Genomic DNA, 24,168 nt, shown 5'->3' with positions numbered 1-24,168 from the left:
TTAAACAAGACCTCATGGAGTCAAAGACTCATCTAGGAGGTCCTTTTATCTCACACACATCTCATCATACCGGGTCTTAAACACATTCAAACTCCTTGCAGACACCACACTCTCAGGCAAGGCATTCCAATCATTCACAACTCTGCACGAAAAAAACCTGCCTCTCACTCCCCTACTCACACCCTCTTTATACAGTTTCCAGGGATGACCTCTGGTTCTCCCCTGATCTCCCACTATTCGCTGTAGAACTTCTCCACCATTGATCCTATAGCAACCCCTTACCAACTTGTAGGTCTCTATCATATCTCCCCTCTTCCTTCTCTCCACTAGTCTCTGCAAATTACATCTTTTCAATCTTTCCTCATACTCGAGATTCCAGAGGTCAGAAACTACCTTAGTCAGTCGCCTTTGGACCCTTTCCAACATCTCCTCATCCTTCTGAAAACCAGGTGACCAAATCTGGGCACAATAGTCCATGTGTGGCCTAATCAAAGCCTTATACAATGGAACAAGAATCTCCCTACTTCTACACGTCAGTGTCCTCCTCATCATTCCCAGAAGTCTTTGTGTTGTCTTCACAATTTTGGCGATGTGACCCCTAAATTTTAGATCCTTATCCACTATCACTCCCAGATCTCTTATTTCCTCTACTTCCAACAATATATTCTTACCAAGCATAAATTCTGCATCCCATCTTTGTTTTCCAAATTTTAAAACCTTACATTTTGCAACATTGAACTCACACCCCCATTTGCTTGCCCAATCACTCAATTTATTCAAGTCTTCTTGCAAGGCCACAACATCTTCACTACTCTTTATGGTTCTTCCCAACTTTGCATCATCTGCAAACAACTGAATATCTCCATCCAAATCTTCGCCAATATCATTAATATACAAGTTAAATAGTAATGGCCCTAAAACAGATCCCTGAGGCACTCCACTAGTGACTTTCCTTTTCCTGGATATTGCACCCCCATACACAACTTGTTGATACCTATCAGATAGCCAGTCTCCAATCCAATGCACTAATCTAATATCCAACCCCATCTGCTCTAGTTTGACTGTCAACTTATCATGAGGCACTCTATCAAAAGCTTTTGCGAAATCCAAGTATATTACTGTGTATCCTTCTCCTCTGTCCAAGGAAGCAGTCACTTTATTGTAATAAGTAAGTAGATTACTAAAACACGACCTCCCTTTAGCAAATCCATGCTGTCCATCAAAGATTATACCATTGTTGTCAACCCAACTCTGGATTCTAGCTCTCACAAGCTTCTCCAACAACTTAACCACAACACCCGACACACAGATAGGCCTATAGTTTGATGCTTGAGTTCGATCACCTCCTTTATGAAGTGGCACAATCTTGCCCTCCTTCCACTCTTTAGGGACTTGACCAAGTGCAAGACTCGTATTAAAAAAATATGTCAAGGCAGGTGTCAACTCTCTGGCACATTCCTTCAGAATACGTGGTGATATATTATCAAGTCCCACAGCCTTATTTACATCTAGTTTACTCAACTCCCCAAACACCTCTTGCTCACTTACAGTCAGTCTCTCCTCCCCATCATCAACTGCTCTTAATCTCTCCATGAAGTCACATTCACAAGATTGAAAGATCTTTATGAACTGCTCATTAAGTATCTCCACCACACATTCTGCAACAGCTGTCTTTATACCATTTCCTCCAATCAATGTCATCCTTCCATAATCATTCTTTCTTTTGCTGGCTACATATCGAAAGAACTCCCTAGGATTCTTTTTAGCTTCATTAGCTAACTGCTGTTCATACCTCTCTTTAGCTACTCTCACCAACCAAGTCACTCTCCTTGCCTGGTCTTTGTAGAACTCATGAAATTGGTTACTTCCACTTCTCTTATGCTGCCTCCACAATGCCCTTTTTCTCTGTATTGCATGCTTAATCTCTTTATTCATCCATCTCACACCTAACTTATTTAACCTTCTCACCCGTGGTATACATTTAGACATTGCATCCACTAAATATTTTTTGAAAATCCCCCAAGCTGCATTGATCTCTTTTCCAGCTAACTCCTCATTCCATGCTACACCTGCAAGCTGTCTCCTGAGCTCTTCATAATCACCCCCCTTGTAGTTCCACATATACCCTTTTTTCACAGGGGTCCTTGCACTGCTGGCAACCACCCAAGTAATCACCTCATGGTCACTTTCACCAATTGGTGGATGATTTGATACCTCATTGATAATTACATCCTCCGATGAGATGACCAAATCCAAGACCCTTAATCCTCTTGTGCCCTCTGTTACATACTGTCTGAGGTAGTTATCCCTCAAAAACTCAAGAAACTCATTTTCTTTACTTCCAGTTGCTATCTCTTCATTCCAGTCTATATTGCCATAATTAAAATCACCCATAATGATCACCCTTTTCTTATTTGCTTGGCTTATTTGACTATACATTTCACTATCACCACCATCCACATTACCAGGTCTATAACAACATCCCACCAAGTATTTGATTCTATTCACCTCTATCTCACACCATACTGCCTCAAAACCACTGGCCCCATTTCCCCCTTGCATCTCTACCTTGTATGGACATAACTCTTTCTCTATCATCAATAGCACTCCCCCCTCCCTTTTTACCCCTTCTATCCTCACGAAACACATCATACCTTTCCATCTCTATTCCTGTCAGGATGTCATCCTCATCTAACCATGTCTCACTTATTCCGACAATCTCTGGGTGCACAGACGCAATTAGTGCAACCATTTCATCCGCCTTGTTTCTTATACTTCTAGCATTGGTATACAAACACAACAACTCATTTCTGGATCTACAGCTAGTTCCACTGATACCACTCACTCGATGTGATCTCTCCATGCTGGACTGGGGCCATTTCCCTTTCTGAAAAACACTGGCAGGGGTGGAATTGATATATCATCAATTTCCACAGCCTTATTAACATCTAACTCAAGCTGATGACTCTTTCACCAATTTCTCTGATATTTGTCTCCCTTTTACATGTTGTACAGTTTCATTTGATATAGTTTGATATACACTGATAAAGTGCTCATCAAATAACTCCACTACATCCTTCTATGTTTATTTCCATAATTATTCTTTCTCTTGCTTGTTATACAGCAGAAGGATTTGCTTGGATTATCTTTGACCTTATTAACCAGTCTCCTTTTATATGGCACTTTCTTTCTTTCTTTACAGTGCTTGTCATCTTTCTAGCCTGCATTTTATATTCCTCATACATCTGATCACTACTGACTGTCTTATTACTCTTCCAATACTGCTTGCATGATTTCACTGTTCATTCATTTTACTTCTACTATATTTTCTTCACTCTTAGTATATAGTTATGCATCATATCAGATCTGCCTAATCAATTCCCCTTCTCTGTGAGTTTTTTTTTTCCTATATAGCTCATCAACCCAAGGTATTGCTGATTGACTTCAGAGCTTCATTATAATTTCACATATATATTCCTTTTTGAAAGTGACATTTTCCTGTTTAATTTAATCACAGCCCAAGCAAGTACCACATGATCACTCTCACCAACTGGCAGCATTGGTGATATCTTATTAAGCACATCCATAGCTTAATGGGAAGAACGATGGAAGCTTGTGTGTGCACTTCGATAGACCTAAGTTCGATTCTCGTCATATTGAAAGGAATCTTTTGAGTGCCTCTGTAGCCAACTGGAAAAACAATGGTGTGTTGTGCCCTTCAATTGGAAAAGGCCTAAGTTGATTCTCATCATGAGGGGAATCTTTATATGGGAATTTTTCAATTGAAGGTGAGTTAACTGATCTCATATGGAGATCTTGCTAGTATTGTTCAGAGAGCTAATCTCTTATCCATCTAACCTATATACCAGGGGTGTTCAACCCGTCGATTGCGATCGACCAGTCAATCGCAGAGCGATTTTTGGTCGATCTCTTGTGTATTCCTCCTTATTTACAAATTTAATTAAAACTGAAACATAATATTTTATTTATCATTATTTTGTATTATTTTTAATTTGCTTTAAGTGTATTGCCATTGTTTACTTATTTTTCGTTAAAATTGTCAAATCAGTAATTTTCTTATAAGTCTGGGTAAATGAATTAATTTGGATCAGTGGAAGTCAAACAGTGAGCCGAGTGAATATGATTATAAGCAAAGTGTAAAAACTCGATTGTAGCTTAAATATTAAATATTCCAAAGCACGTTACATCGATTTTTTATTTAGGTTAAGTCATGTGAATATTGTAAAAAAATAAACGTTGTTTGTCTCGGTATAGTTTGTATTAGATGTTTTTGTAAATAGCTCTTTTGAAGCTAACAGTATATACTGCTTTAATAAGAATATGTTAGTGTTAAAAACAAAGGCAATGTTTTTGTTGCTGAAGCTGTACATACATGGCGGCATTAGAAAGATTGTTATTGAAACTTGTATGTATGTATGAGAAAGGCTTGCAGGCTCTAAGTGTAAACATCTCCAAAGTCAGTCAGAAAGAGTTCAAACAACTTTCCGATGGCCGGCAACTTTTCCCACTTCCAGAAAGGAGCTTCTCGTTTCGAGATGTCGCTAGAGAGAGACTACTTCTAGGCCACAGACAAGGTTTCAAATTGCTGAAAGGAAGAGTTCCAATTGCCGGAGAAAAGTTTCCAGGCCAGATTAATGTCAGACATTCACCAGTATGTTGCATTTTCATTACAATTTGACGAATCAAACGACTTCACTAATATTGCTCAGTTAATGGTATTTATTCGCATGGTATTTCAAGATTATTCAAGTAAAGAAGAGCTTTTGAAAATTATATCATTATTGGGAAGGACTAGGGAAGAAGACATTTTTCGGCATTTGATGAATTTGTGAAACACAAACTTCCTCTTTTTAAACTTGTGTCTATTACTACTGATGGTGCTCCTGCAATGATGGGTAATAAATTAGGCTTCATTTCATTATGTAAAAACGATGACAAATATCCAGATTTTTTAACGTACCACTGTATTATTCACCAACAAGTACTGTGTAGTAAAAGATTAAACACAAAAGATGTGTTGGATATTACATTTAAAATTTTAAATTCTGTTCGAGGAAAAGCCCTGCAACGGCGGTTATTTAAATTACAGGCAGATGATAATGATAGGGAACTTCTGCTGTACAATAATGTTCGCTGGCTCAACAGAAGTCAATTTTTAGAAAGATTTCTTGTATTAATTAACGATATAAAAAATTTTCTTGATGAAAAAGGAGATATTTATCCACAACTGAGTGATAAAAGATAGTTGTTACACTTATCATTTTTAGTAGATTTCTGTACAAAATTAAGCAATTTAAATTTAGAGTTACAAGGTAGAGATAAAAATTTAATTGACATGTTAAGTTGAATAAAAAATTTCCAACAATACTTTTATTAAAGAAAAATTAGACATCTCCCATATTTATTAAACATTTTTGAACAAAATCAAAAAATGCTTCGCTATGATTTAAAAGAATTTATTCGTAAAATAGAATTAGTTGAGGAAGAAATAAATTCAAGATTTAAAGATTTTAATAAATCTGGAATGATTGTATCTTTTATCAATAATCCATTTTAAGAAAACTTGAACATCACAGAAATTTCAAATAAAATTAGTGGGCTGTTTGATATAAACCAAGCTGAAGTATAACTTGAGATAATAAACATTCAGAATTGTTTACATTTAAAATCAATCAACAATAAAATCAATTTGGAAGTATGCATATGACAAATTCCCAATATTAACTGATATTGCGTGAAAAATTCTGTCGTGTTTTGGATCGACATACTTGTCAGAATCCGCTTTTTCAAATATAACAGTCATAAAAAATCAATTAAGAAACCAAATTATAAATGATCATTTGGATGATTGTCTGTGATTGGCCACTTCATATCAACTTGACTATGAAAATATTGTGAGGTCCAAACAATGCCAAATTTCACATTAACTTTTTTTTTTTTTTTAATCAACCAGCATTTCCTGTAAATTGTGAGTTTGTAATCAATCTGTTGTTTTTCTAACTTTGGTTTTCCAAAATAAAGAAATAAATATTTTATTCCAATATGTTTTTTTTTTTTTGTTGTATTAAAATATTTGTTGTATTAAAATAATTAAAAGTGATAAATAAATTTTTAAATACACAAATGAAGTTTTTAGTTGTGTATTTTTTTTTAGTTGTTTATTTGTGCATAATCAGATATTAGGTTGGGGGAACATGATCTATATAAGAGAGTAGATCGCCAAATAACTTATATATAAGAGAGTAGATTGGCGAATAAATTTTTATAGAAAAGTAGCTCGCATAGTAAAAAAGGTTGAACACCACTGCTATATACTATCCATTCCTATTCTCTGCAGTTTGTACACCAACTTATCATATGGTAATTTATTGAATGCTTTTGCAAAGTCCAAGAATATCACTATATATGATTCTCCCTTAGTCAACAAATTCATTACCTTATCATAAAACATTAGCAGATTGCTAAAACAAGACCTACCTTTCACAAACCCATTCTGACCATCATAGAGAATCTTATGTTTGCCAATCCAATCCTGTATTCTATTTTTAACCAATTTTTCCAACACTGATCACTGCTGCAGACACATAGACTAGTCTATAATTGGAAACTTCTGTTCTCAAATGATGCTTGTGGAGAGATATTATTTTGCTTTCTTTCTATGCCTTTGGAACTTTATCCACTGCAAGACTCTCATTAAATAACCTGGACAAGGGCATGGCTAACTCTTTTGTATGTTCTTTAAAAATACGTGGTGATATGTCATCTACTCCCACAGCCTTATTAATATCTAACCCAAGCAACACTTGATACACTTCCAATTCTTTCATCTTTAATTCTCCTAATTTTTGCCTCCCTTCTACATACTGCACAGCATCATTCCCACTACTGTGAAATACCCTGATGAAGTGTTTGTTAAATAATTCCACTATATCATTTGCTATGGTTACTCTGCTACTATAACTATCCACCAGCATCAGCCTGCCATAATTATTTTTCCTCTTGCTTGCCACATAGCAAAAAAAAAAATCCCTCAGATTAGCTTTGACCTGACTGGCTAATCTCCTCTCATATTCTACTTTTTTTTTTTTTTTTAACCATGCTTGTTTATATTCTTCATGCACCTGTTTGCTGCAAACTGTGTTGCACTTCCTCCATAATAACTTCTTTTGTAACACTGCTTGCTTGATTTCTTTGTTCATCCATCTCACTCCTACTATATTTATTCACTTAATTCTTGGTATACAGTTATGCATTGCTTGTGTTAGATACTGCCTTATCATTTCCCATGCACTGTCAACATCTTTTCTACACAATTCATCAACCCAATGTATTGATGCTATTTGACTATGGAGCTTCTGATAATCATCCACCTTATAGTTCCGCATACAGACCTTTTTGATAACAACTATTTTCCTGTTTGACTACCTTCCAAAGCTATACCTCATGATCACTTTCACCAACAGAAGTCAGCGTTGATACATCATTCACAACCACATCCTATGAGGATATCACCATTAAATTATCATTTATTCCATAACAGCTTCCTCAAATGCCTATTCACATTCTTTTATTTAATCACCCAAGTCATTTGTGCCCTCAACTACCACTAATTCTTTCACCCTTTAGTTCGACATTCAGCTATTTGTTTTAGTGTTTAACCTGGAGAAATATGTTTTATGTAACCTGTTATTCTCTATACCTCTAATAATTGAATCCCCATCTAATGCTACATGATTATCCTTTGACACTTTCTTCATACTAGGTTTCTCCTCATTCACACAAATCTCTCTCTCTCTCTTCTTTAGATGCCCAGGTTTGTTAAACACTGCTAACAAAAATATTTGAATGAAATAACTGATCCATATGGACATGGATATATTGTTGGCCTAGTCTAATTCTCAAATTTGAAATAATTCTGCTCTATTCAGCCAGAGCAGAGTTATTTCAATACTTGATATAAATTAAGACCCATTTTTGTCCCTTTGTGTGACTATGAACAGTTGGTCAGAAAAATTGGGATGGCATATAACAAGTTTTTTGTAAGGAATTAAAACCAAAAGTTTAATAAAATCTGTATAGCCATAGTCCTAAAATAACTTGCGTACAGGATAGACAAACCAAATCTTAGGTACTTACATTGTGAAATATACCTAATTAAAAGGATATATTTAAAAAAAAAAAAAAAATCAGCTAACGCCTTTTTATTCCCGTATAGGAAGTAGGCAAGGCCATTTAGCCCTATCTAACTTTTGGAGACTGGGTGGGCAGTTCAATCTCCACTGGCAGCCAATCAGAAATAGCTGGCCAAGGCTATCACTAATTAAGCGGCACGCAGTGAAGAGAGACGGCTCAACAAGTGCCGCCATCTCGTGGTGCCTAACCCTAACACAATATATTTAATGTCTGAAATAATGTGGGTTCCACGGTCGAGTGTCTTGAGTTTACGGGACAAAAAAACCGAGTTTCCGGGAGAAAAAACTCGCTTGCTCGTGCCAGAGATCAACTAACTTGGGAACCGGTCGAAAAAAGGCTTAGAAAAATTTCCTCTAGTCGACGACTAGATTCGAAACAAAGTCTTCCTTCGTGCGGTCAAGTGCCATGGTGTGCAAACACCACACCCACTGAGCTACACAGGCTCTTGGATATATTTTTAATGTTTTATCATTTAATTTCTGAATTGATTTATTTTCTAATTTTTTTTTTTTTTTTTTTTTTTTTTTTTAAGTTGATTTTAATACATTTATAATATTATTGCAGCTGGAGCTAAGGTTTTACGGCTTCTTCTTAGTTTTGCTGTTGGGGGCCTTCTTGGAGATGTCTTTCTTCATTTACTTCCTGAAGCATGGGACCACCTAAAACAAGGTATTTTTCTTGTCATACATGGTAATACACATTTAATAATATAAGCCTATGTGTTTTAATTTAATAACTGAACTGCAAGTGACACACACACACAAAGAAATACAAGAAAGAAGTTTATGGACTAGATGAGTCCATAACTCTCTGGTAATGATAATAATTTATTATTGTTATTATATTATTATTATTATTATTTGACACCTTCAGGGAGTCGAAACACTCATCGAGGGAGGGCACTTACTCTACAACTCTGTCTCCACCACTCAATCCACCAATTACAATGAACTGCAACCACACCAACGCCATCTGCCGCCCACCTCTAGTATTTTCACAGGCGATCACAAACATCCATGCTCACGCTTGGATTCGAACCTGCAGCCTTTTGGATGGAGAGCGGATATGCTAGCCACTCGGCCAACCAGGCCGGCAAAATATCACAACATATATCAGATATTTTGGACTGAATTGAATAGTCAATCATCAGTGATACAATAGGTAAATTCATAACTTACAACAATGGATTTCATATTCATGGGAAAAGCCACAAGGTAGAGACAGCATCTGACTAATTGAGACCTGAATAGCAATGTTATTAAAAAAAAACTTATTTATGGTTACTGAGAATTTACATTCTCCAAGCTTTCTGATCTAGATTAGCTACCACTTAGTAATTTAAATATTCTGAATATGAAAAGGATAGTTGTTTTTTCTCTATCACATCACAAAATATTGCAGACTTTTATATATTTGAAGAAAATTTATTAAATTATATTTTTGTTTACCTTTCATAGTCAAAGCTCCCATATGTATGTATATACACACACACACACACACACATGCAGGTAACCCTCGTATAATGCGGTACTTATACAACGCGGTTTTGATATAACGCTAAGCACTTTATTTTCTAGTGAGTTATATAATTAATATATAATGCTTTTTTTATGTAAAAAATTTATTTTTATAGTAATGGTCACAAATTCCAACAAAAAGGAAAAACCAACATTGAAAAGGAAATTCATTTCTCTCGAAGAAAAAATTAAAATGATGGATCGGTTGAAAAATGGTGAAAAACCAGGAGTTGTTGCAAGGACTTTGAATTTAAATGAATCAACAATTCGAACAATCAAACAAAATGAACATAAAATCCAAGAAAGTGTTATTGCTGGGTCAGCGGTAAGTGCAAAGCGCATTGCTTGTGTACGCGATGCTCTAATGGGAAAAATGGAGAAATTTCTAACGATTTAGATAGAAGATTACACTCGAACGAAAATTCCTTTGGATGGAAATCTTATTAAACAAAAAGCTCTCAAAGTTTATAAACATTTATAATGCAGACTAGGTGTTCGATGCAGATGAATCCAGGTTACATTGAAAAAAAATGCCAAACGCATCTATATTTTGAAAAATGAAAGATCAGCTTCTGGATTCAAAATTTCCAAAGATAAAATTACTCTACTGTTTTGTAGTAATGCATCAGGTGATTACATGACAAAACCAATGTTTATTAACCGATCCTCAAATCCTCGTGCTATGAAAGGTTAAAATATGCATTTTATTTTATTTTGCCTAAAACATTTATGCATTATGTATAATGAAGTTTACATACAATTTGTAAATTTTATACTATGTATTTGTTTCATAGTTTGTGTTTTCTTAACTTACATGAATTACCCGAATTAAATAAAAATATATTTTTGTTGGATATATCCTTGTTGTTTATATAATAAAAAAAAAAAAAAAACAATTTCAGAACATAACCCTACTTTTTCTATGTGATCTGAGTCTCGCATAATGCGATTTATATAATGTGGCATTTCTGTGGAACCTAACATCTGCGTTATACGAGGGTTACCTGTATATATATACCATCATCTTCCTAGTCAAACTCTATTATCACTCTCACCAGCTGGAGGCATAACAATCACTTCATTTAAAGACTGATTCTCAAACACTATTATTAGATCCACTATTACCATTACTAGTTCTTGTACTTAGGGTGCTTAACGGTCAAAGCTGTATAACTGAGAGGAGACCTCCACATAGCCTTTAAAGGAATGCGGAGAACCGACCAGGGCTTCTGACCTAATGTCCAATCCTCACCTTCTCGTGGTGCACCCTGTTGGGTATCTACTTTGATACTGAACGAACGAGGATGGGCTGGCAATTTGGGATTTAGCCGACCAAATTGTATTCTTATTGGTTAAACCAAAATAAAAAACGATGGTACAACATGACAAAATTTCATGCCGGCTGGGGCGTCGCCCGGTTAAACAAGGCCCCCGTTGTTTTTGCCAGGGAACCAGGGCGAACAGCGAAAAGTCAGCTACTGGAACAAATCTGAAAACAAACCCCAACTCAACATCACCAGAGTTAAAGATCGGTACTATCAACGTAAGAAGCCTGAATGGCAAAGAAATGGAGCTAGCTGAGGAATTAGATAAGTACCAGATCGACATAATAGGGGTGACTGAAACAAAAAAGACCAAAACTGGTGAGATCTTTCTGAGCAATAAATACAAAATGTTATATTCAGGCAATGACAATCAAGGAAAAGAAGGAGTAGCCATAGTATTCAACACAAAATACGAGGCTAATCTTCTTGAATGGCAGTCAGTCTCAAGTAGAGTAATGTGGGCAAATATGAGAATGGGGAACTGGACAATGAGACTTATTTGTGCCTATGGTCCCACAGAAGGTTCTACTAAGGTAGAAGTGGAGGAATTTTTTGAGGCTTTAGAAAAAGCAACTGACACAATGAAAAAGGAAAAGTTGGTCCTTGTTGGGGATCTAAATAGTAGAGTAGGAAATGATTGTGAGACATACAAAAATATTTTGGGAAAATTTGGAGAAAAGCGCAAAGCTAATAATAATGGCAAATATCTGTTGGATTTCTGCTCAGGACATGGACTGGTTATTACTAACACCATGTTCCAACATAAAAATGTGCACAAATTCACATGGAGAGAAGAGGCTAGGAATAAGAAAAGTCTCATTGACTATGTTATTGTTGATAGTGATGTTTTCTCCCTGGTGCAGGACACCAGAGTGTACAGAGGATTTGAAATTGGAAGTGATCACTATTTAGTCTTGAGTAGGATAAAATTGAATTTCATATTGAAAAGAATAACATGTAAGAAAGTTTTAAAGCGAATAAAAGTTGAGCAGCTCTCAGATGTGAACTGTAGACTAAAATACAGAAATATTATTGAAAAGAAAATGAAAGAGTTTGAGAACAGGAATCAAACCTTGGAGATTCAGTGGCAAACTCTGAAGAAAACATTGATTGATTCTGCCAGAGAGGCATGTGGTGAGGTTGTGTGCAAGGATAAAAAAATCAGAACTCCCTGGTGGACACAGGAAGTTAAAGAGGCAGTGAAGGAAAAGAAGAAAGCATATCAAAAGTTCCTGGCAAATAAGTCAGCTTTTACTCTTACAGAATACAGAGACAAATGTAAGAAAGCTAAACAGTGTGTAAAACTAGCTAAACAAAAGTCATGGGAGGACTTTGGCAAGAATATAGAAAATAAATATCAAGAAGGTGGCAAAATATTCTGGAGGTTGTTGAAGAAGCTTAGGAATGGAGGAAAGAGTGCTGTAAAAGGAATTAGAGATGATAAAGGTGAAATGAAAACAGGAGAAAAAGATATCCTTGAAGTATGGAGTAATTACTTTGAAAAACTGCTAAATGAAACAAGCAGTGATGACAGCACAGTGATAAAAAACACTGACCAGGCATGCATTTAGGAATACATATCCATACTTGAAGTAGAAAAAGCCATCAAAGGCTTGAAATGTGGAAAGGCAGCAGGAGTAGATGATATTCGACCAGAAATTCTGAAGTATGGTGGTATAAGAGTCTTACAGTGGCTGCACTGCATAGTTCAGAAAGCCTGGACAGAGGGACGAATTCCCGATGATTGGAGTAGAGCTCTCATGGTACCCATATATAAAAAGGGAAATAAAACTGAATGTGAGAATTACAGAGGTATTTCCTTACTGAGTGTTCCTGGCAAGATCTATGCAAGTATACTTGAGAAACGGTTGAGAAGAATTGTGGAAGAAAAGCTTGGTGAAGAACAAGCTGGATTCAGGCCAAATAGAGGCTGTCAGGATCAGATCTTCACTTTACGACAAATAGTCGAGAAAGCATGGGAATATAACAAAGATCTGTATTTAAGTTTTGTCGATTTGGAAAAGGCATATGACAAGGTGCCAAGAGAGAAGCTATTCAATACGCTGCAGTTATATGGTGTCAATGGGGCATTATATCAAGCAATACTTAGTCTTTATTTGAGTTGTGAGTCAGCAGTTAGAATTGAAGGAAGTACAGGAAGATGGTTTAATGTTAAATCTGGTGTGAGACAAGGATGTACATTATCCGCTCTGTTATTCATTATCTACATGGATCACATTATGAAGGAATGTGGTATTAAAGCTGATATCAAAATTGGAGATGTTAATGTCAGCTCTTTGCTTTATGCGGATGATGTTATACTTCTAAATAAATCCGCTACAAGTCTGCAAGATTCTCTGACTAAATTGAATAGCTGTTGTAATAGATATGGTATGAAGGTCAGCAATAAAAAGACAAAGACAATGAAAATAGGCAGAATCATTGAAAATGTCAACTGTGTTGTGAATTCAGAACCTGTGGAACAAGTAAAACATTTCAGCTACTTAGGCACAATTTTTACTGAAGATGGTAAACTAAATATAGAAATAGACAACAGAATCAGCAAAGCTGGTATCGTGGGAAGTCAATTGAATAAATTCATATGGAATAAGAAAGAAATTAGTCGGAACACTAAATTAGCTGTATACAAGACTGTGTTCAAACCAATTTTAACTTATGGATCTGAGAGCTGAGTCAGAAGTAAAACACTTGACCAAAGACTAGAGACCGCAGATATGAGAGTCCTGAGAAAGATTAGAGGCGTGAACAGATGGCATCAATGGCAATATCATATTAAAAATGAGGATATTAGGAAAGAACTTGACATTGTCAGCATCCAGGAATGCGTTAACAGAGCTAATCTCAGATGGTATGGTCACTTAAATAGAATGGGAGAGGAAAGATTAGCAAAACAAGTGTTCTCTGCCAGGTTGGCAGGAAAACGACCCAGAGGAAGACCAAGATATAGGTGGATTGATACGGTACAAAGTGCCTTAGACGATAGAAATATAAGATCTGATAATGTTGGAGTCTTGACAAGTAACAGACTGATTTGGAGGAAAATTGTAGATAGGAAGTTAGTAATGATGTAATTTTTTCATGTAGTACTGTCATATCCTGTACACCCCTTGAGGGTACATGGCAGGAATTTGATGATGATGATGATGATGATGAGTTCTTGTACCATGAGTCTCTTATATCATGTGCTCCCTAAGGTAGTAGTAGTTCTGTAAATTCTCTTTCTCTTATTTTTCTTGCTCTCTCTTCTCTCCAGTCTGTATTCTTCCCACTGTTTATGCCATTCACAATACTCCACAGTGATCCTGATCTCTAGCAGTGCTCAGTTGTGTATTCTGTCCTGTTAACCTCTACTCACACCAAACAGCATTGCATCCATTGTTTTTGCTACTTATAACTATCCCCACCATAGATTTGTACTCTTGTTGGATTTAATTCCCATGTAGTCATTAGCAGTACTCTCTTGCCTTTCCTCTCTTCATTGAATACACTGAACCTGTCATATTCTGTTCATGTAAGAATATGCTCTTAAACCAACTAGGTTTCACCAAGGCCAATAATTTTTGGTCCTACTACTACCACTGCTTAGAATTCTTTGCTGTTTTTCCTGATGCTTCTTTCATTAGTGCATGTACATAATAGCCAACTACCAGTTAAATGAGTGTTCAAGTAACTCCTAAAACATGACTAATTCAAACAGAAAGCTGGAATTGATGATTCAATTGAATTCCCCCCCCACCCCACCATCATGCCAACCAGAATACCAGATAACCCAAAACACTCCCCAAACACAATAGGCTCTTCTTTACCAATGACCCCTCCAAATACACAGTGAAAGTAGTGAGCCCCCCTCCCCGGGTAATTCTGATCACAATCTAGTGCTCCCCCCCCCTCCATGCAACAACGCTTACACAGAAACTCCCATACTAGTTTGGCATTATAACAGTGCCAAGTGGGACAGCCTCTGCAACTTCTATGTCATATTCCCATGGTTGGACTATTGTTTCCTGTCTTCCAACTCACCCATATGCACCAAACATATTACCAAAGTAATCCTCACTGGCACGGAAACGAGTTCCACACACTACTCTGGACTGCTATTCCCTAACTAAACCCTGGTTCTCCAAAAGATGTGCCAAGGCTGTACAGATGAAACACCAGATATACCGTAACTGGCTGAAATCAAGAACCCCATCCTCCTTTAGAGTTTACACCGAAGCCTGAAATAGATGCAAAAAAACAATCAGTGCTTCCAAAACAGAGTTCAAAAGAGCAAAAAGCAGGAAACTAGCACAGTCCAAATGGCAGCCGAACCTTTTAGGCTCTCGCCAGAGCAATTGGCTGTAACTTCTGTCTAACACTACTCCCACCCTTATCATACCCAGATGGCTCTATTGCATCATCACCCACAGCAAAAGCCAATCTTCGCTTCACACTTTCCTTCAATGCATCCATAACTGACCATGGTAAATGTCCCCCAACCATTCCAGATACCTAACATACAATACCCCCTATATCCTTTTACCAGGATGAGATTGGAAAAATACTGTTCAAATTAGACACAAAAAAGTCTCCTGGCCCTGATGGCAATCCCCCAATTGTCCTGAAAGTTTGTGCACTAGAACTAACCCCCTATCCTGTGCATACTCTTACTCCACTATCTATCCCAAAGCCTGGAAATTGGCCTATATTCAACCCATTCCTAAGAAGGGTGACAAATCACTGCCACCTAACTACCACCCTATCTCACTCTCCTCAGTCCTATCTAAAGTGATGGAGAAAAACCATCAATTCTCAACTCCTACACTACCTTGAAGGCACCAAGCTATTAAGTGACCGTGACCACCAGTATGGATTCTGTTGCTGCCGACCAACAGGAGATCTACTCTCATATATCACTCATCTCTGGACAAATGCCATGGAGAACTTTGGCAAATCTCAAGTGGTTGCACTTGATATCTCTAAAGCCTTTGACCGGTCTGGCACAAAGACTTACTAAGCAAACTACCATCATTTGGTTTGTTCCAGGGCTTCTGTAGTTGGATTGCCAGCTTTCTGTCTGGACACATTACTGAGTGTGATGGTGGATGGTTCCCTATCCTCTCACCATTGAACTAATGCTGGGGTTCCACAAGGTTCTGTCCTCTCACCAACCCTTTACCTGCTGTATATCTATGACCTACTTCAGTTGACTCCAACCCAATACACAGTTTTGCAGATGACAGCACATTTCACTTTCATTTGATAAACCATACCCTACACAACTCACCTCAATCTACAGAGCATCAACCACCACCATCACCCTCATTTCCAATCTCCATGCCATCCTCCAATGGGGTTCGGATAATCTCATCAATTTCAATGCTAATAAAACCCATTTCTGTCCTATTTCCCATAAAAAAAGAACCATTTTTTCCCAGTATTCTTTTTGATAACACTCAAATTCCCAGACAAGATGAGATTTCTCTTCTTGAAATTATCCTCACATCAAACCTCTCCTGACATAAACACATCATAACCATTGCATCCTCAGCTTCAGAAAACTAGGATTTCTCTTTTGCTCAAGATGTTACTTCACCCCTGAACAGCTGTTAACATTATACAAATCACAAATCTGCTCAGCTGTTGAATACTGCTCCCACATATGGGATAGTGCCCCTAAAAGCTCCCTCAAAATGCTTGACTCCATATAGAGGAGAACAATTAGACATTAATGACCCATCTCTTACCAACTCACTCCCACCCCCACTTTCGCACAGACATTTTGTTTCTGCAATATGTATATTCTACAAATATTTCCATAGGAAATGCTCATCTGAAATAACATCAATAATTCCTCCATTCAGTACTAAGCTCGTTGGAACATGTGCAGCTGCTGCTCAACATCACTTCACAGTATACCTAGAAACAAACAGAACAAGTTTCTTTTCCTCCTCCTTCAACCCTGCAACTGCTGCACTGCTGAACAGTCTTCCACCTGCTGTGTTTCCCAAGGAATACAATTTACAGTCATTTAAATCAAATGTAAACAAGTTCCTCCTTTCCCAACCCACTACCCATACACTATACTAATGTACTATAGATTGATCAGCCAATATACTGTTTATGGTCACAATATAAAAAAAAAAAAAATCATATTTCCACAGTTTTCACTTTTCTTACTTGACAAAACTAGTTCCACCTTTCCTACTTTCATCCTTAACATACTGTCATTGTCTCTCCCACTCTCTGTGTCATTAGTTATGACATCTAAACTTAATGCACAATCCAAGCAACACCCAGACACATCTAATTTTCCTGACTATTCACATTCACTCTTCTACTGAACAATGATTTTGTATTATTATTTATATGGGCACTCCATGGAGTCAAAAGACTCATCATGGGAGACCAACTCTGCCCATTAACACAATACCTATCATACATCTCCTTAAACCTATTCACTGTTGGGGCACTCACAACCACCTCTGGCAATCCATTCCACTCATTCACCACTCTCCAAGTAAAGAACCTAGTTTGCACACCATAACTAATCACACTCTTAAACAACTTTAAGTGAGGCTCCTTGTTTTCCTCCCTACTCCCCATGTATTGAATATGGTCCCTGAATATACATATAAATTCAGTGTTGCAAAATGTAAGGTTTTAAAATTTGGGAAACAAAGATGGGATGTAGAATTTATGCCTTGTGAGAATATATTATAGGAGGGGGAGGAAATAAGAGATCGTGGGGTGATGGTGGATAAGGATCTAAAATTTAGAGGACACATTACCAAAATTGTAAGTACAATACAATGAATGTTGGGAATGATGCAGAGGACACTGACTTGTTGGAGATTTGTAAGGAGACTTTTGTTCCATTGTATAAGGTTCTGATTAGGCCACACATGGATTACTGTGCACAGATTTGGTCATCAGGTTTTTCAAAGGATGAAGAGATGTTGGAAAGGGTCCAGAGGCGACTGACTAATGTAGTTTCTGATCTCTGGAATGTCAAATATGAGGAAAGGTTGAGAAGATGCAACTAGTGGATAGGAAAAAGAGGGATGATATGATAGATGTACAAGTCAGTAAGGGGTTGTTATAGGATCAGTGTTGAAGAGGTTTTTCATAAAATAGTGGGAGACTAGGGGAGAACAAGAGGTCATTCCTGGAAGCTATATAAGGAAGGTGTGAACAAGGGAGTGGGAAGCAGATTTTTACTTACAGAATTGTGAATGATTGGAAGGCCTTAACTGAGAGTGTGGTGTCTGCAGAGAAATTGAATGTGTTTAAGGCACAGTATGATGAGCTGTGTGTATGACAAAGGGACTTCCTAGATGAGTCTTTGACTCCATGGCATCTTAAGGTAATAATAGTAATTGTATATCTATACATATAAATACATATTCACAAGCCATTTCTTTCTTTCATTCATTCAATTGCCAGACAGAATTACAGTATTTAAAACAAAAGCTTTGAAAACTATCCACCTCTCCTCAGCTGCATGAAGAAACCAAACAGCAATATACCAGGAATACTCTCATTACAAATACAGAAAGAAAACAAGAACAGTGACAAGCTTTGTTGCCCTTCATCCAGCATCATCAGAGTGAAATGTACATTAATACAAGTCTCAAATCTAAGAAAAACCACAGTAAAGGTTATGCTTTTAAAAATATAATTCAGAGCTAAGAGTAAACTATAAGCTTTATTATTATTATTATTATTATTATTATTATTATTATTATTATTATTATTACGGGCAACTCCAGGGAGTCATTAGACTCATCGATGGAGGCCCCGAATCATATTCATCACAACTATTCGACATTCATACAGTATCTATCATACCTCGCCTTAAACTCTCACTGTCACAGCATCCACCACAGACTCTGGAAGCGCATTCCACTCATTCACCACTCTGAAAGTAAAGAACCCAGCTCTAACACCTTTACTAACCACACTTTTGCCCAGTTTCCATGGATGTCCCCTAGTCCTCCCACAACCAGCTCTGTTCTCAAAAATATCTTCTGAATTAATTTTATAGAAACCCTTCAGTAATTTGAATGTCTCAATCATATCTCCCTTCCTCTGCCTATCAACCAATTTTTGCAACCCACAAATCCTCAGCCTGTTCTCATAAGGTTCATTCCATAGACCTGCTATCATCTTGGTCACTCGCTTCTGGATCCTCTCAACCTCCTCCCCATCAAGAAGAAACCTAGGTGACCAAATCTGGGCACAGTAGTCGAGATCGGGTCTTATCAAGGCTCGATAGAGAGGAACAATAACCTGCTTGTCTCTGCTTGTCAACATATTCTTCAGCAACCAAGTGATTTGATGAGCTGATTTGGCCACTTTTGCAATGTGCCCCCTAAACTTCAACGCCTTATCCAGCAACACTCCTAAATCTCGTGCCTCATCAATTTCCTGGAGTACAGTTCCACCAATGTAGTAAACTGCTGCTAATCTTTTCACCCGAAAATGTATAACCTTACATTTTGCCACATTAAATTGACATCCATTCACCTTAGCCGAGACCTCCAATTTATCCAAATCATCTTGCAAAATTTTGACGTCATCTGCATTCACTATTGCCCTACCCAACTTTGCATCATCCGCAAACAAATGAACTGTTCCTCTCAGATCCTTTCCTATATCATTAATGAACAAATTAAACAGCAGTGGTCCAAGAACAGATCCTTGTGGCACACCACTAGTCACAGGCTGTCTTGTGGACTCTACTCCTGAATAAACCACTCTCTGATATCTCTCTGTCAACCACCTTCCTATCCATCTCACCAACCCTATATCCATCGCCATATGCTGCAATTTACTCATTAGAATTCCATGTGGTATCCTGTCAAAGGCCTTAGCAAGGTCCAGTAGAATCACTGTAAACTCATTACCCTTATCCAGTTCAGCCGTCACTGTGTTATAATACATGAGCAAGTTACTGAGGCATGACTTACCCTTCACAAAACTATGCTGTCCCCGATACAGTATTCCATTTTCTTCTATCCAATCTTGTATTTTCCTCTTGACTATTTTCTCCAAGACCTTGATAATGATTCCTGTTATGCTGATTGGCCGGTAATTTTCAACAGCAGCCTTGGAACCACCTTTATGCAGCAGAACTATTTTCCCCTCTTTCCACCCCCGCTTGGGACTGACCCAGATCCGAAGCTCAAATTAAACAAAATGGTCAAGGGCACTGACAATTCTTTAGCCGCTTCACTTTACTAATGCATGTAAAAAATTTGCAATACATAGTATATTTGTTTGTATAACTTGTATGTGAACAGATCTGTTAGTATGGTGAAAAAATGGATTTTGCAGTACACAATCCTTTTCTTGAATTTTGTAACTTCTGTGAAGTCTGACCTATGTTAAGCCTAGCTACAGAAATGGTGGATTTTTTAAACACTTGGAATTTCTAAAATGGAATGCTGAAGATAACATGAGGCTGTGAAGTATCTTAACTGGTTTTTAAGAGATTGATGCCTACATGTTGTAGTAAAGAAGCTATGCATTATATGCCACTGAAGCATAGTAAAAAAATGCATAACTTTTTTACTACAAAAAAGCTTTACTCAGTCCTAAGTAGGAAGGCGCATAGCAGTTTTTCTGTATACGATTTATAGACAGCTCTTTTAAGGTGAACCATAAAGCATTTTAACATGAGGAAGTTTTCTTCTTTAAGGATTTTGAACAAAATAATTATTAGTAACTTCATTGTTGCAGGAATTAAAATTTTAAACCAGGAATTATGCTGCAAGTTTTTGAAAGGCTTGATTTTTGGCACATTTGGTTTAAAAACCAAGTTTAGATTAAGAGTTTGAAGTAGAATAGAGTTTATCATCAAATTCCTGGTATGTTACCTCAAGGGATGTATAAACAGGATACAGTGATAATACTACATGAAAAGTTTACCTTATTACTATCATTTCCATCAACAATTATCCTCCAAAATTAGTATTATCTGTCAGGACTCCAATATTGCCAGACCATATATTTCCTCCTAGATCTTGGTCTCCCTCCCTCTCTCTCTCTCTCTCTGGATCTTTTTTTCATATAGCTATTATGAAAAAATTACATATAGCTGTTTTGGTGTTTTTTAAACTAGCTGTATGTAACTAAATAACTTTATATGTGGAATTATAAGGCAGGTGATTATAATAGTCTTAGACATCAACTTCGGGAAGTTTCATGGAGGGAGGAATTGGAAGGCCGGGATATCACCAGTGCGTGGGAAATTGTGAAAGAATATTTGTTATCAGCAATGGTAAGTTGTATACCACGAGTGAAGAAGAGGATGCAATTTGGAGTAAAGTGGATGACAAACAATATTAAACAGGAATTGCATGCGAAAAAGAAGCTATGGAAGAGATATAAGGAGACAGGTGAAGAGATGCATGAGGAATATAAGACACAGGCCAGAAGAGTGACTAGTGTGGTGAGGAAAGCGAAACTGGAATATGAGAGGAGATTGGCCCTAAGATCCAAAGAAAATCCTAGGGAATTTTTTAGCTATGTGGCCAGTAGGAGGAGAAATGACTGTGGAAGAATGATATTGTGGGATAAAAATGGGAATAGAGTGACTGATGCAGAGGACATAGTGGAATTGTTCAATGAACACTTTATTGGTGTATTTCATCATAGAGGAGTCAGTTTTAATGCTAGAGGGATAGGACTGGTTCGAGGTCTGGAGGTACAGGAGGAGAGTGTGTTTCAGATACTGAGTACTCTGGATGTCAGTAAAGCTGTGGGACTGGATGGTATTTCACCACGAGTTTTGAGAGAATGTGCTAGGGAATTGACAGTACCTTTAACGTGGCTTTTCAATGAAAGTCTGGCTTTGGCAAAGGTGCCCGGGGAATGGAAGGAAGGTAAGATAGTGCCATTGCATAAGGGTGGTAACAGACTGGAAGTGTCTAATTATAGGCCAGTCTGTGTGTCATCAGTAGTTGTTAAGATCTTGGAGAAAGTAGTGAGGGACCGTATACAGCATTGGACAGATGAGGGTAATGTTATCTGTGAGAGTCAACATGGATTTGTGAAAGGACGCTCTTGTTTTAGCAATATGCTAGCCTTTTATAATAAAGTTACAAGAACATTAGATGAGGGAAAGGCATATACTGCAATTTTCTTAGACTTGGCGAAGGCATTTGACAGGGTGCCACATGATAAGCTGATATTTAAGTTGCAGCACATGGGTCTGGATGTCAGATTGGTGAACTGGATTCAGGATTGGCTGTCTGATAGGTATCAGAGAGTTGTGTATGGTGGAGCAGTTTCCAGGAGACAGAGGGTTACAAGTGGGGTCCCACAGGGCTCAGTACTAGGACCTATATTGTTTAACCTTTATATCAATTACATAGGGAGATATTCAGTTGTTTGCTGATGATGCGAAGCTAGGAAGGATTATTAGTAATAGTGCAGATGTGGTAGCCCTGCAAGAGGATTTAAATAAGCTAGATAGATGGGCAAATGAATGGGAGGTGTCAGTTTAATGCAGCAAAATGTAAGGTCTTGAGGTTTGGGAAACATCGATGGGATGCTGCATACTCTATGGGAGGAGTTATACTGGAGGAAGTAGGGGAGACAAGAGATCTGGGGTTGATGATTGATAGAAACCTGAAGTTTAGGGGACATATTGCAAAGGTGGTGAAGGTAACACAGAGGATTGCTGCTATTATGAGAAGGACACTGACCTGCAGAGATAAGAGGGTTATCATTCCGTTGTATAAGTCTCTGATCAGACCACACTTGGACTATTGTTCTCAGATTTAGTCCCCAGGATTTGAAGGGGATAAATTAACTGTGGAAAGGATACAAAGACGGATGACAAAGATGGTTTCAGGACTGTACAAGGATAGTTATGAGGATCGGCTGAGAGAATGTGGACTGCAGAGTTTGGTGGATAGAAGAAGGAGAGGTGATATGATTGAGACTTTTAAACTGTTGAGAGGTGGTTACAGGGTTGACACTGGGGAGTTCTTTCGCTTGGTTGATCAGCGGGAAGGAGTGATGACAAGAGGCCATCCCTGGAAGTTATGAAAGGAAACTGTGAGCAAGAGGGTAAGGAGTGGTTTCTTTGTGTGGAGGGTGGTTGAGCCGTGGAATGCATTGCCTGATGGAGTGGTGGGAGCGAGAACGGTCAGTGATTTTAAAGAGTGGTATGATAGACTTTGTGTTTCTCAGGGGGGGGACCTCCCCTCGATGAGTCTTGACAGACTTTATGTCTTAGTAAGGACCTCCCTCGATGAGTCTTTTGACTCCTTGGAGGCCTGAATAATAATAATAATAATAATAATAATAATATTCCATATAAATTTATTTGGTGGGCTTCCCATACTGCTCTGATATAGTTAACTTGTCTTTGACATTAATTTGCCATTGCCAAAAATTGTTCTTAAATAGCTAAGATATTTTACTTGTTCTAGAGAGTCCTAACTCGGTGCAGCTGATATTTTCCATGTTCATGCCTATTTTCATGGCTTTCTATTGTTCATTTGCATGCTAGATTTGTTATAGTAGTTATTCAATTCCCCCAAGGAATCTTGCAAACTGTTATTGAATTTATTTAAGAGAATAACATCATCTGCAGATAATGTTACCCTCATCTGTCCAGTGGTGTAGTATGATCTCTCACCAATTTCTCCAAATTCTTAACAACTGCAGAAGAAATGGAAACTGGTCTCTGGTTTGACACTTCCATTCTACCACCACCTTATTTATGCAATGGCACTATCTTACCTTCCTCCACTCCTTGGCCACCTTTTCTGTAGCCAGGCTTTCATTGAAAAGCAAAATCAACAAAGTTGTTAGTTCCTTAGCATTCTCTTAAAACATGTAGTAACATCTTATCCAATCCTATTGCCATATTGACATTCAGAGTACTCAGTATTTTTAACACACTCTCCTTTGCACTTCCAAATCTTTAAATCCTCACCATCACTCTAGTAATAAAACTTTTCCAGGATGAAATACCCAATAAAGGGACCATTAAACAACTCCACCATGTCTTCTGCATCAGTCTCCATACTTCTACTTTCATCTTAATGTCATTTTTCCACACTCATTTCTCCTCCTACTGGCCACATAATGAA

General features: G+C 37.5%; 1 protein-coding gene across 2 annotated transcripts in view; it reads left to right on the top strand.

Moving 5' to 3' along the window:
- Positions 1–24,168, top strand: part of Zip99C (Zinc transporter Zip99C) — a 252,260-nt gene that overhangs the window by 55,565 nt on the left and 172,527 nt on the right. For both annotated transcript variants that reach the window (XM_090391764.1, XM_090391763.1), the window contains exon 2: positions 8,779–8,883. In XM_090391764.1, coding sequence (XP_090247890.1) covers positions 8,779–8,883 — 105 coding nt within the window. The remainder of the gene's footprint in view (positions 1–8,778; positions 8,884–24,168) is intronic.

This window comes from Typopeltis vanoorti, chromosome 4, assembly GCF_054136105.1.
Source record: "Typopeltis vanoorti isolate ZY-2024b chromosome 4, IOZ_Tvanoo_1.0, whole genome shotgun sequence".
NCBI classification, from domain to species: Eukaryota; Metazoa; Arthropoda; class Arachnida; order Uropygi; family Thelyphonidae; genus Typopeltis; species Typopeltis vanoorti.
This window is presented reverse-complemented; position numbering and strand designations above follow the sequence as displayed.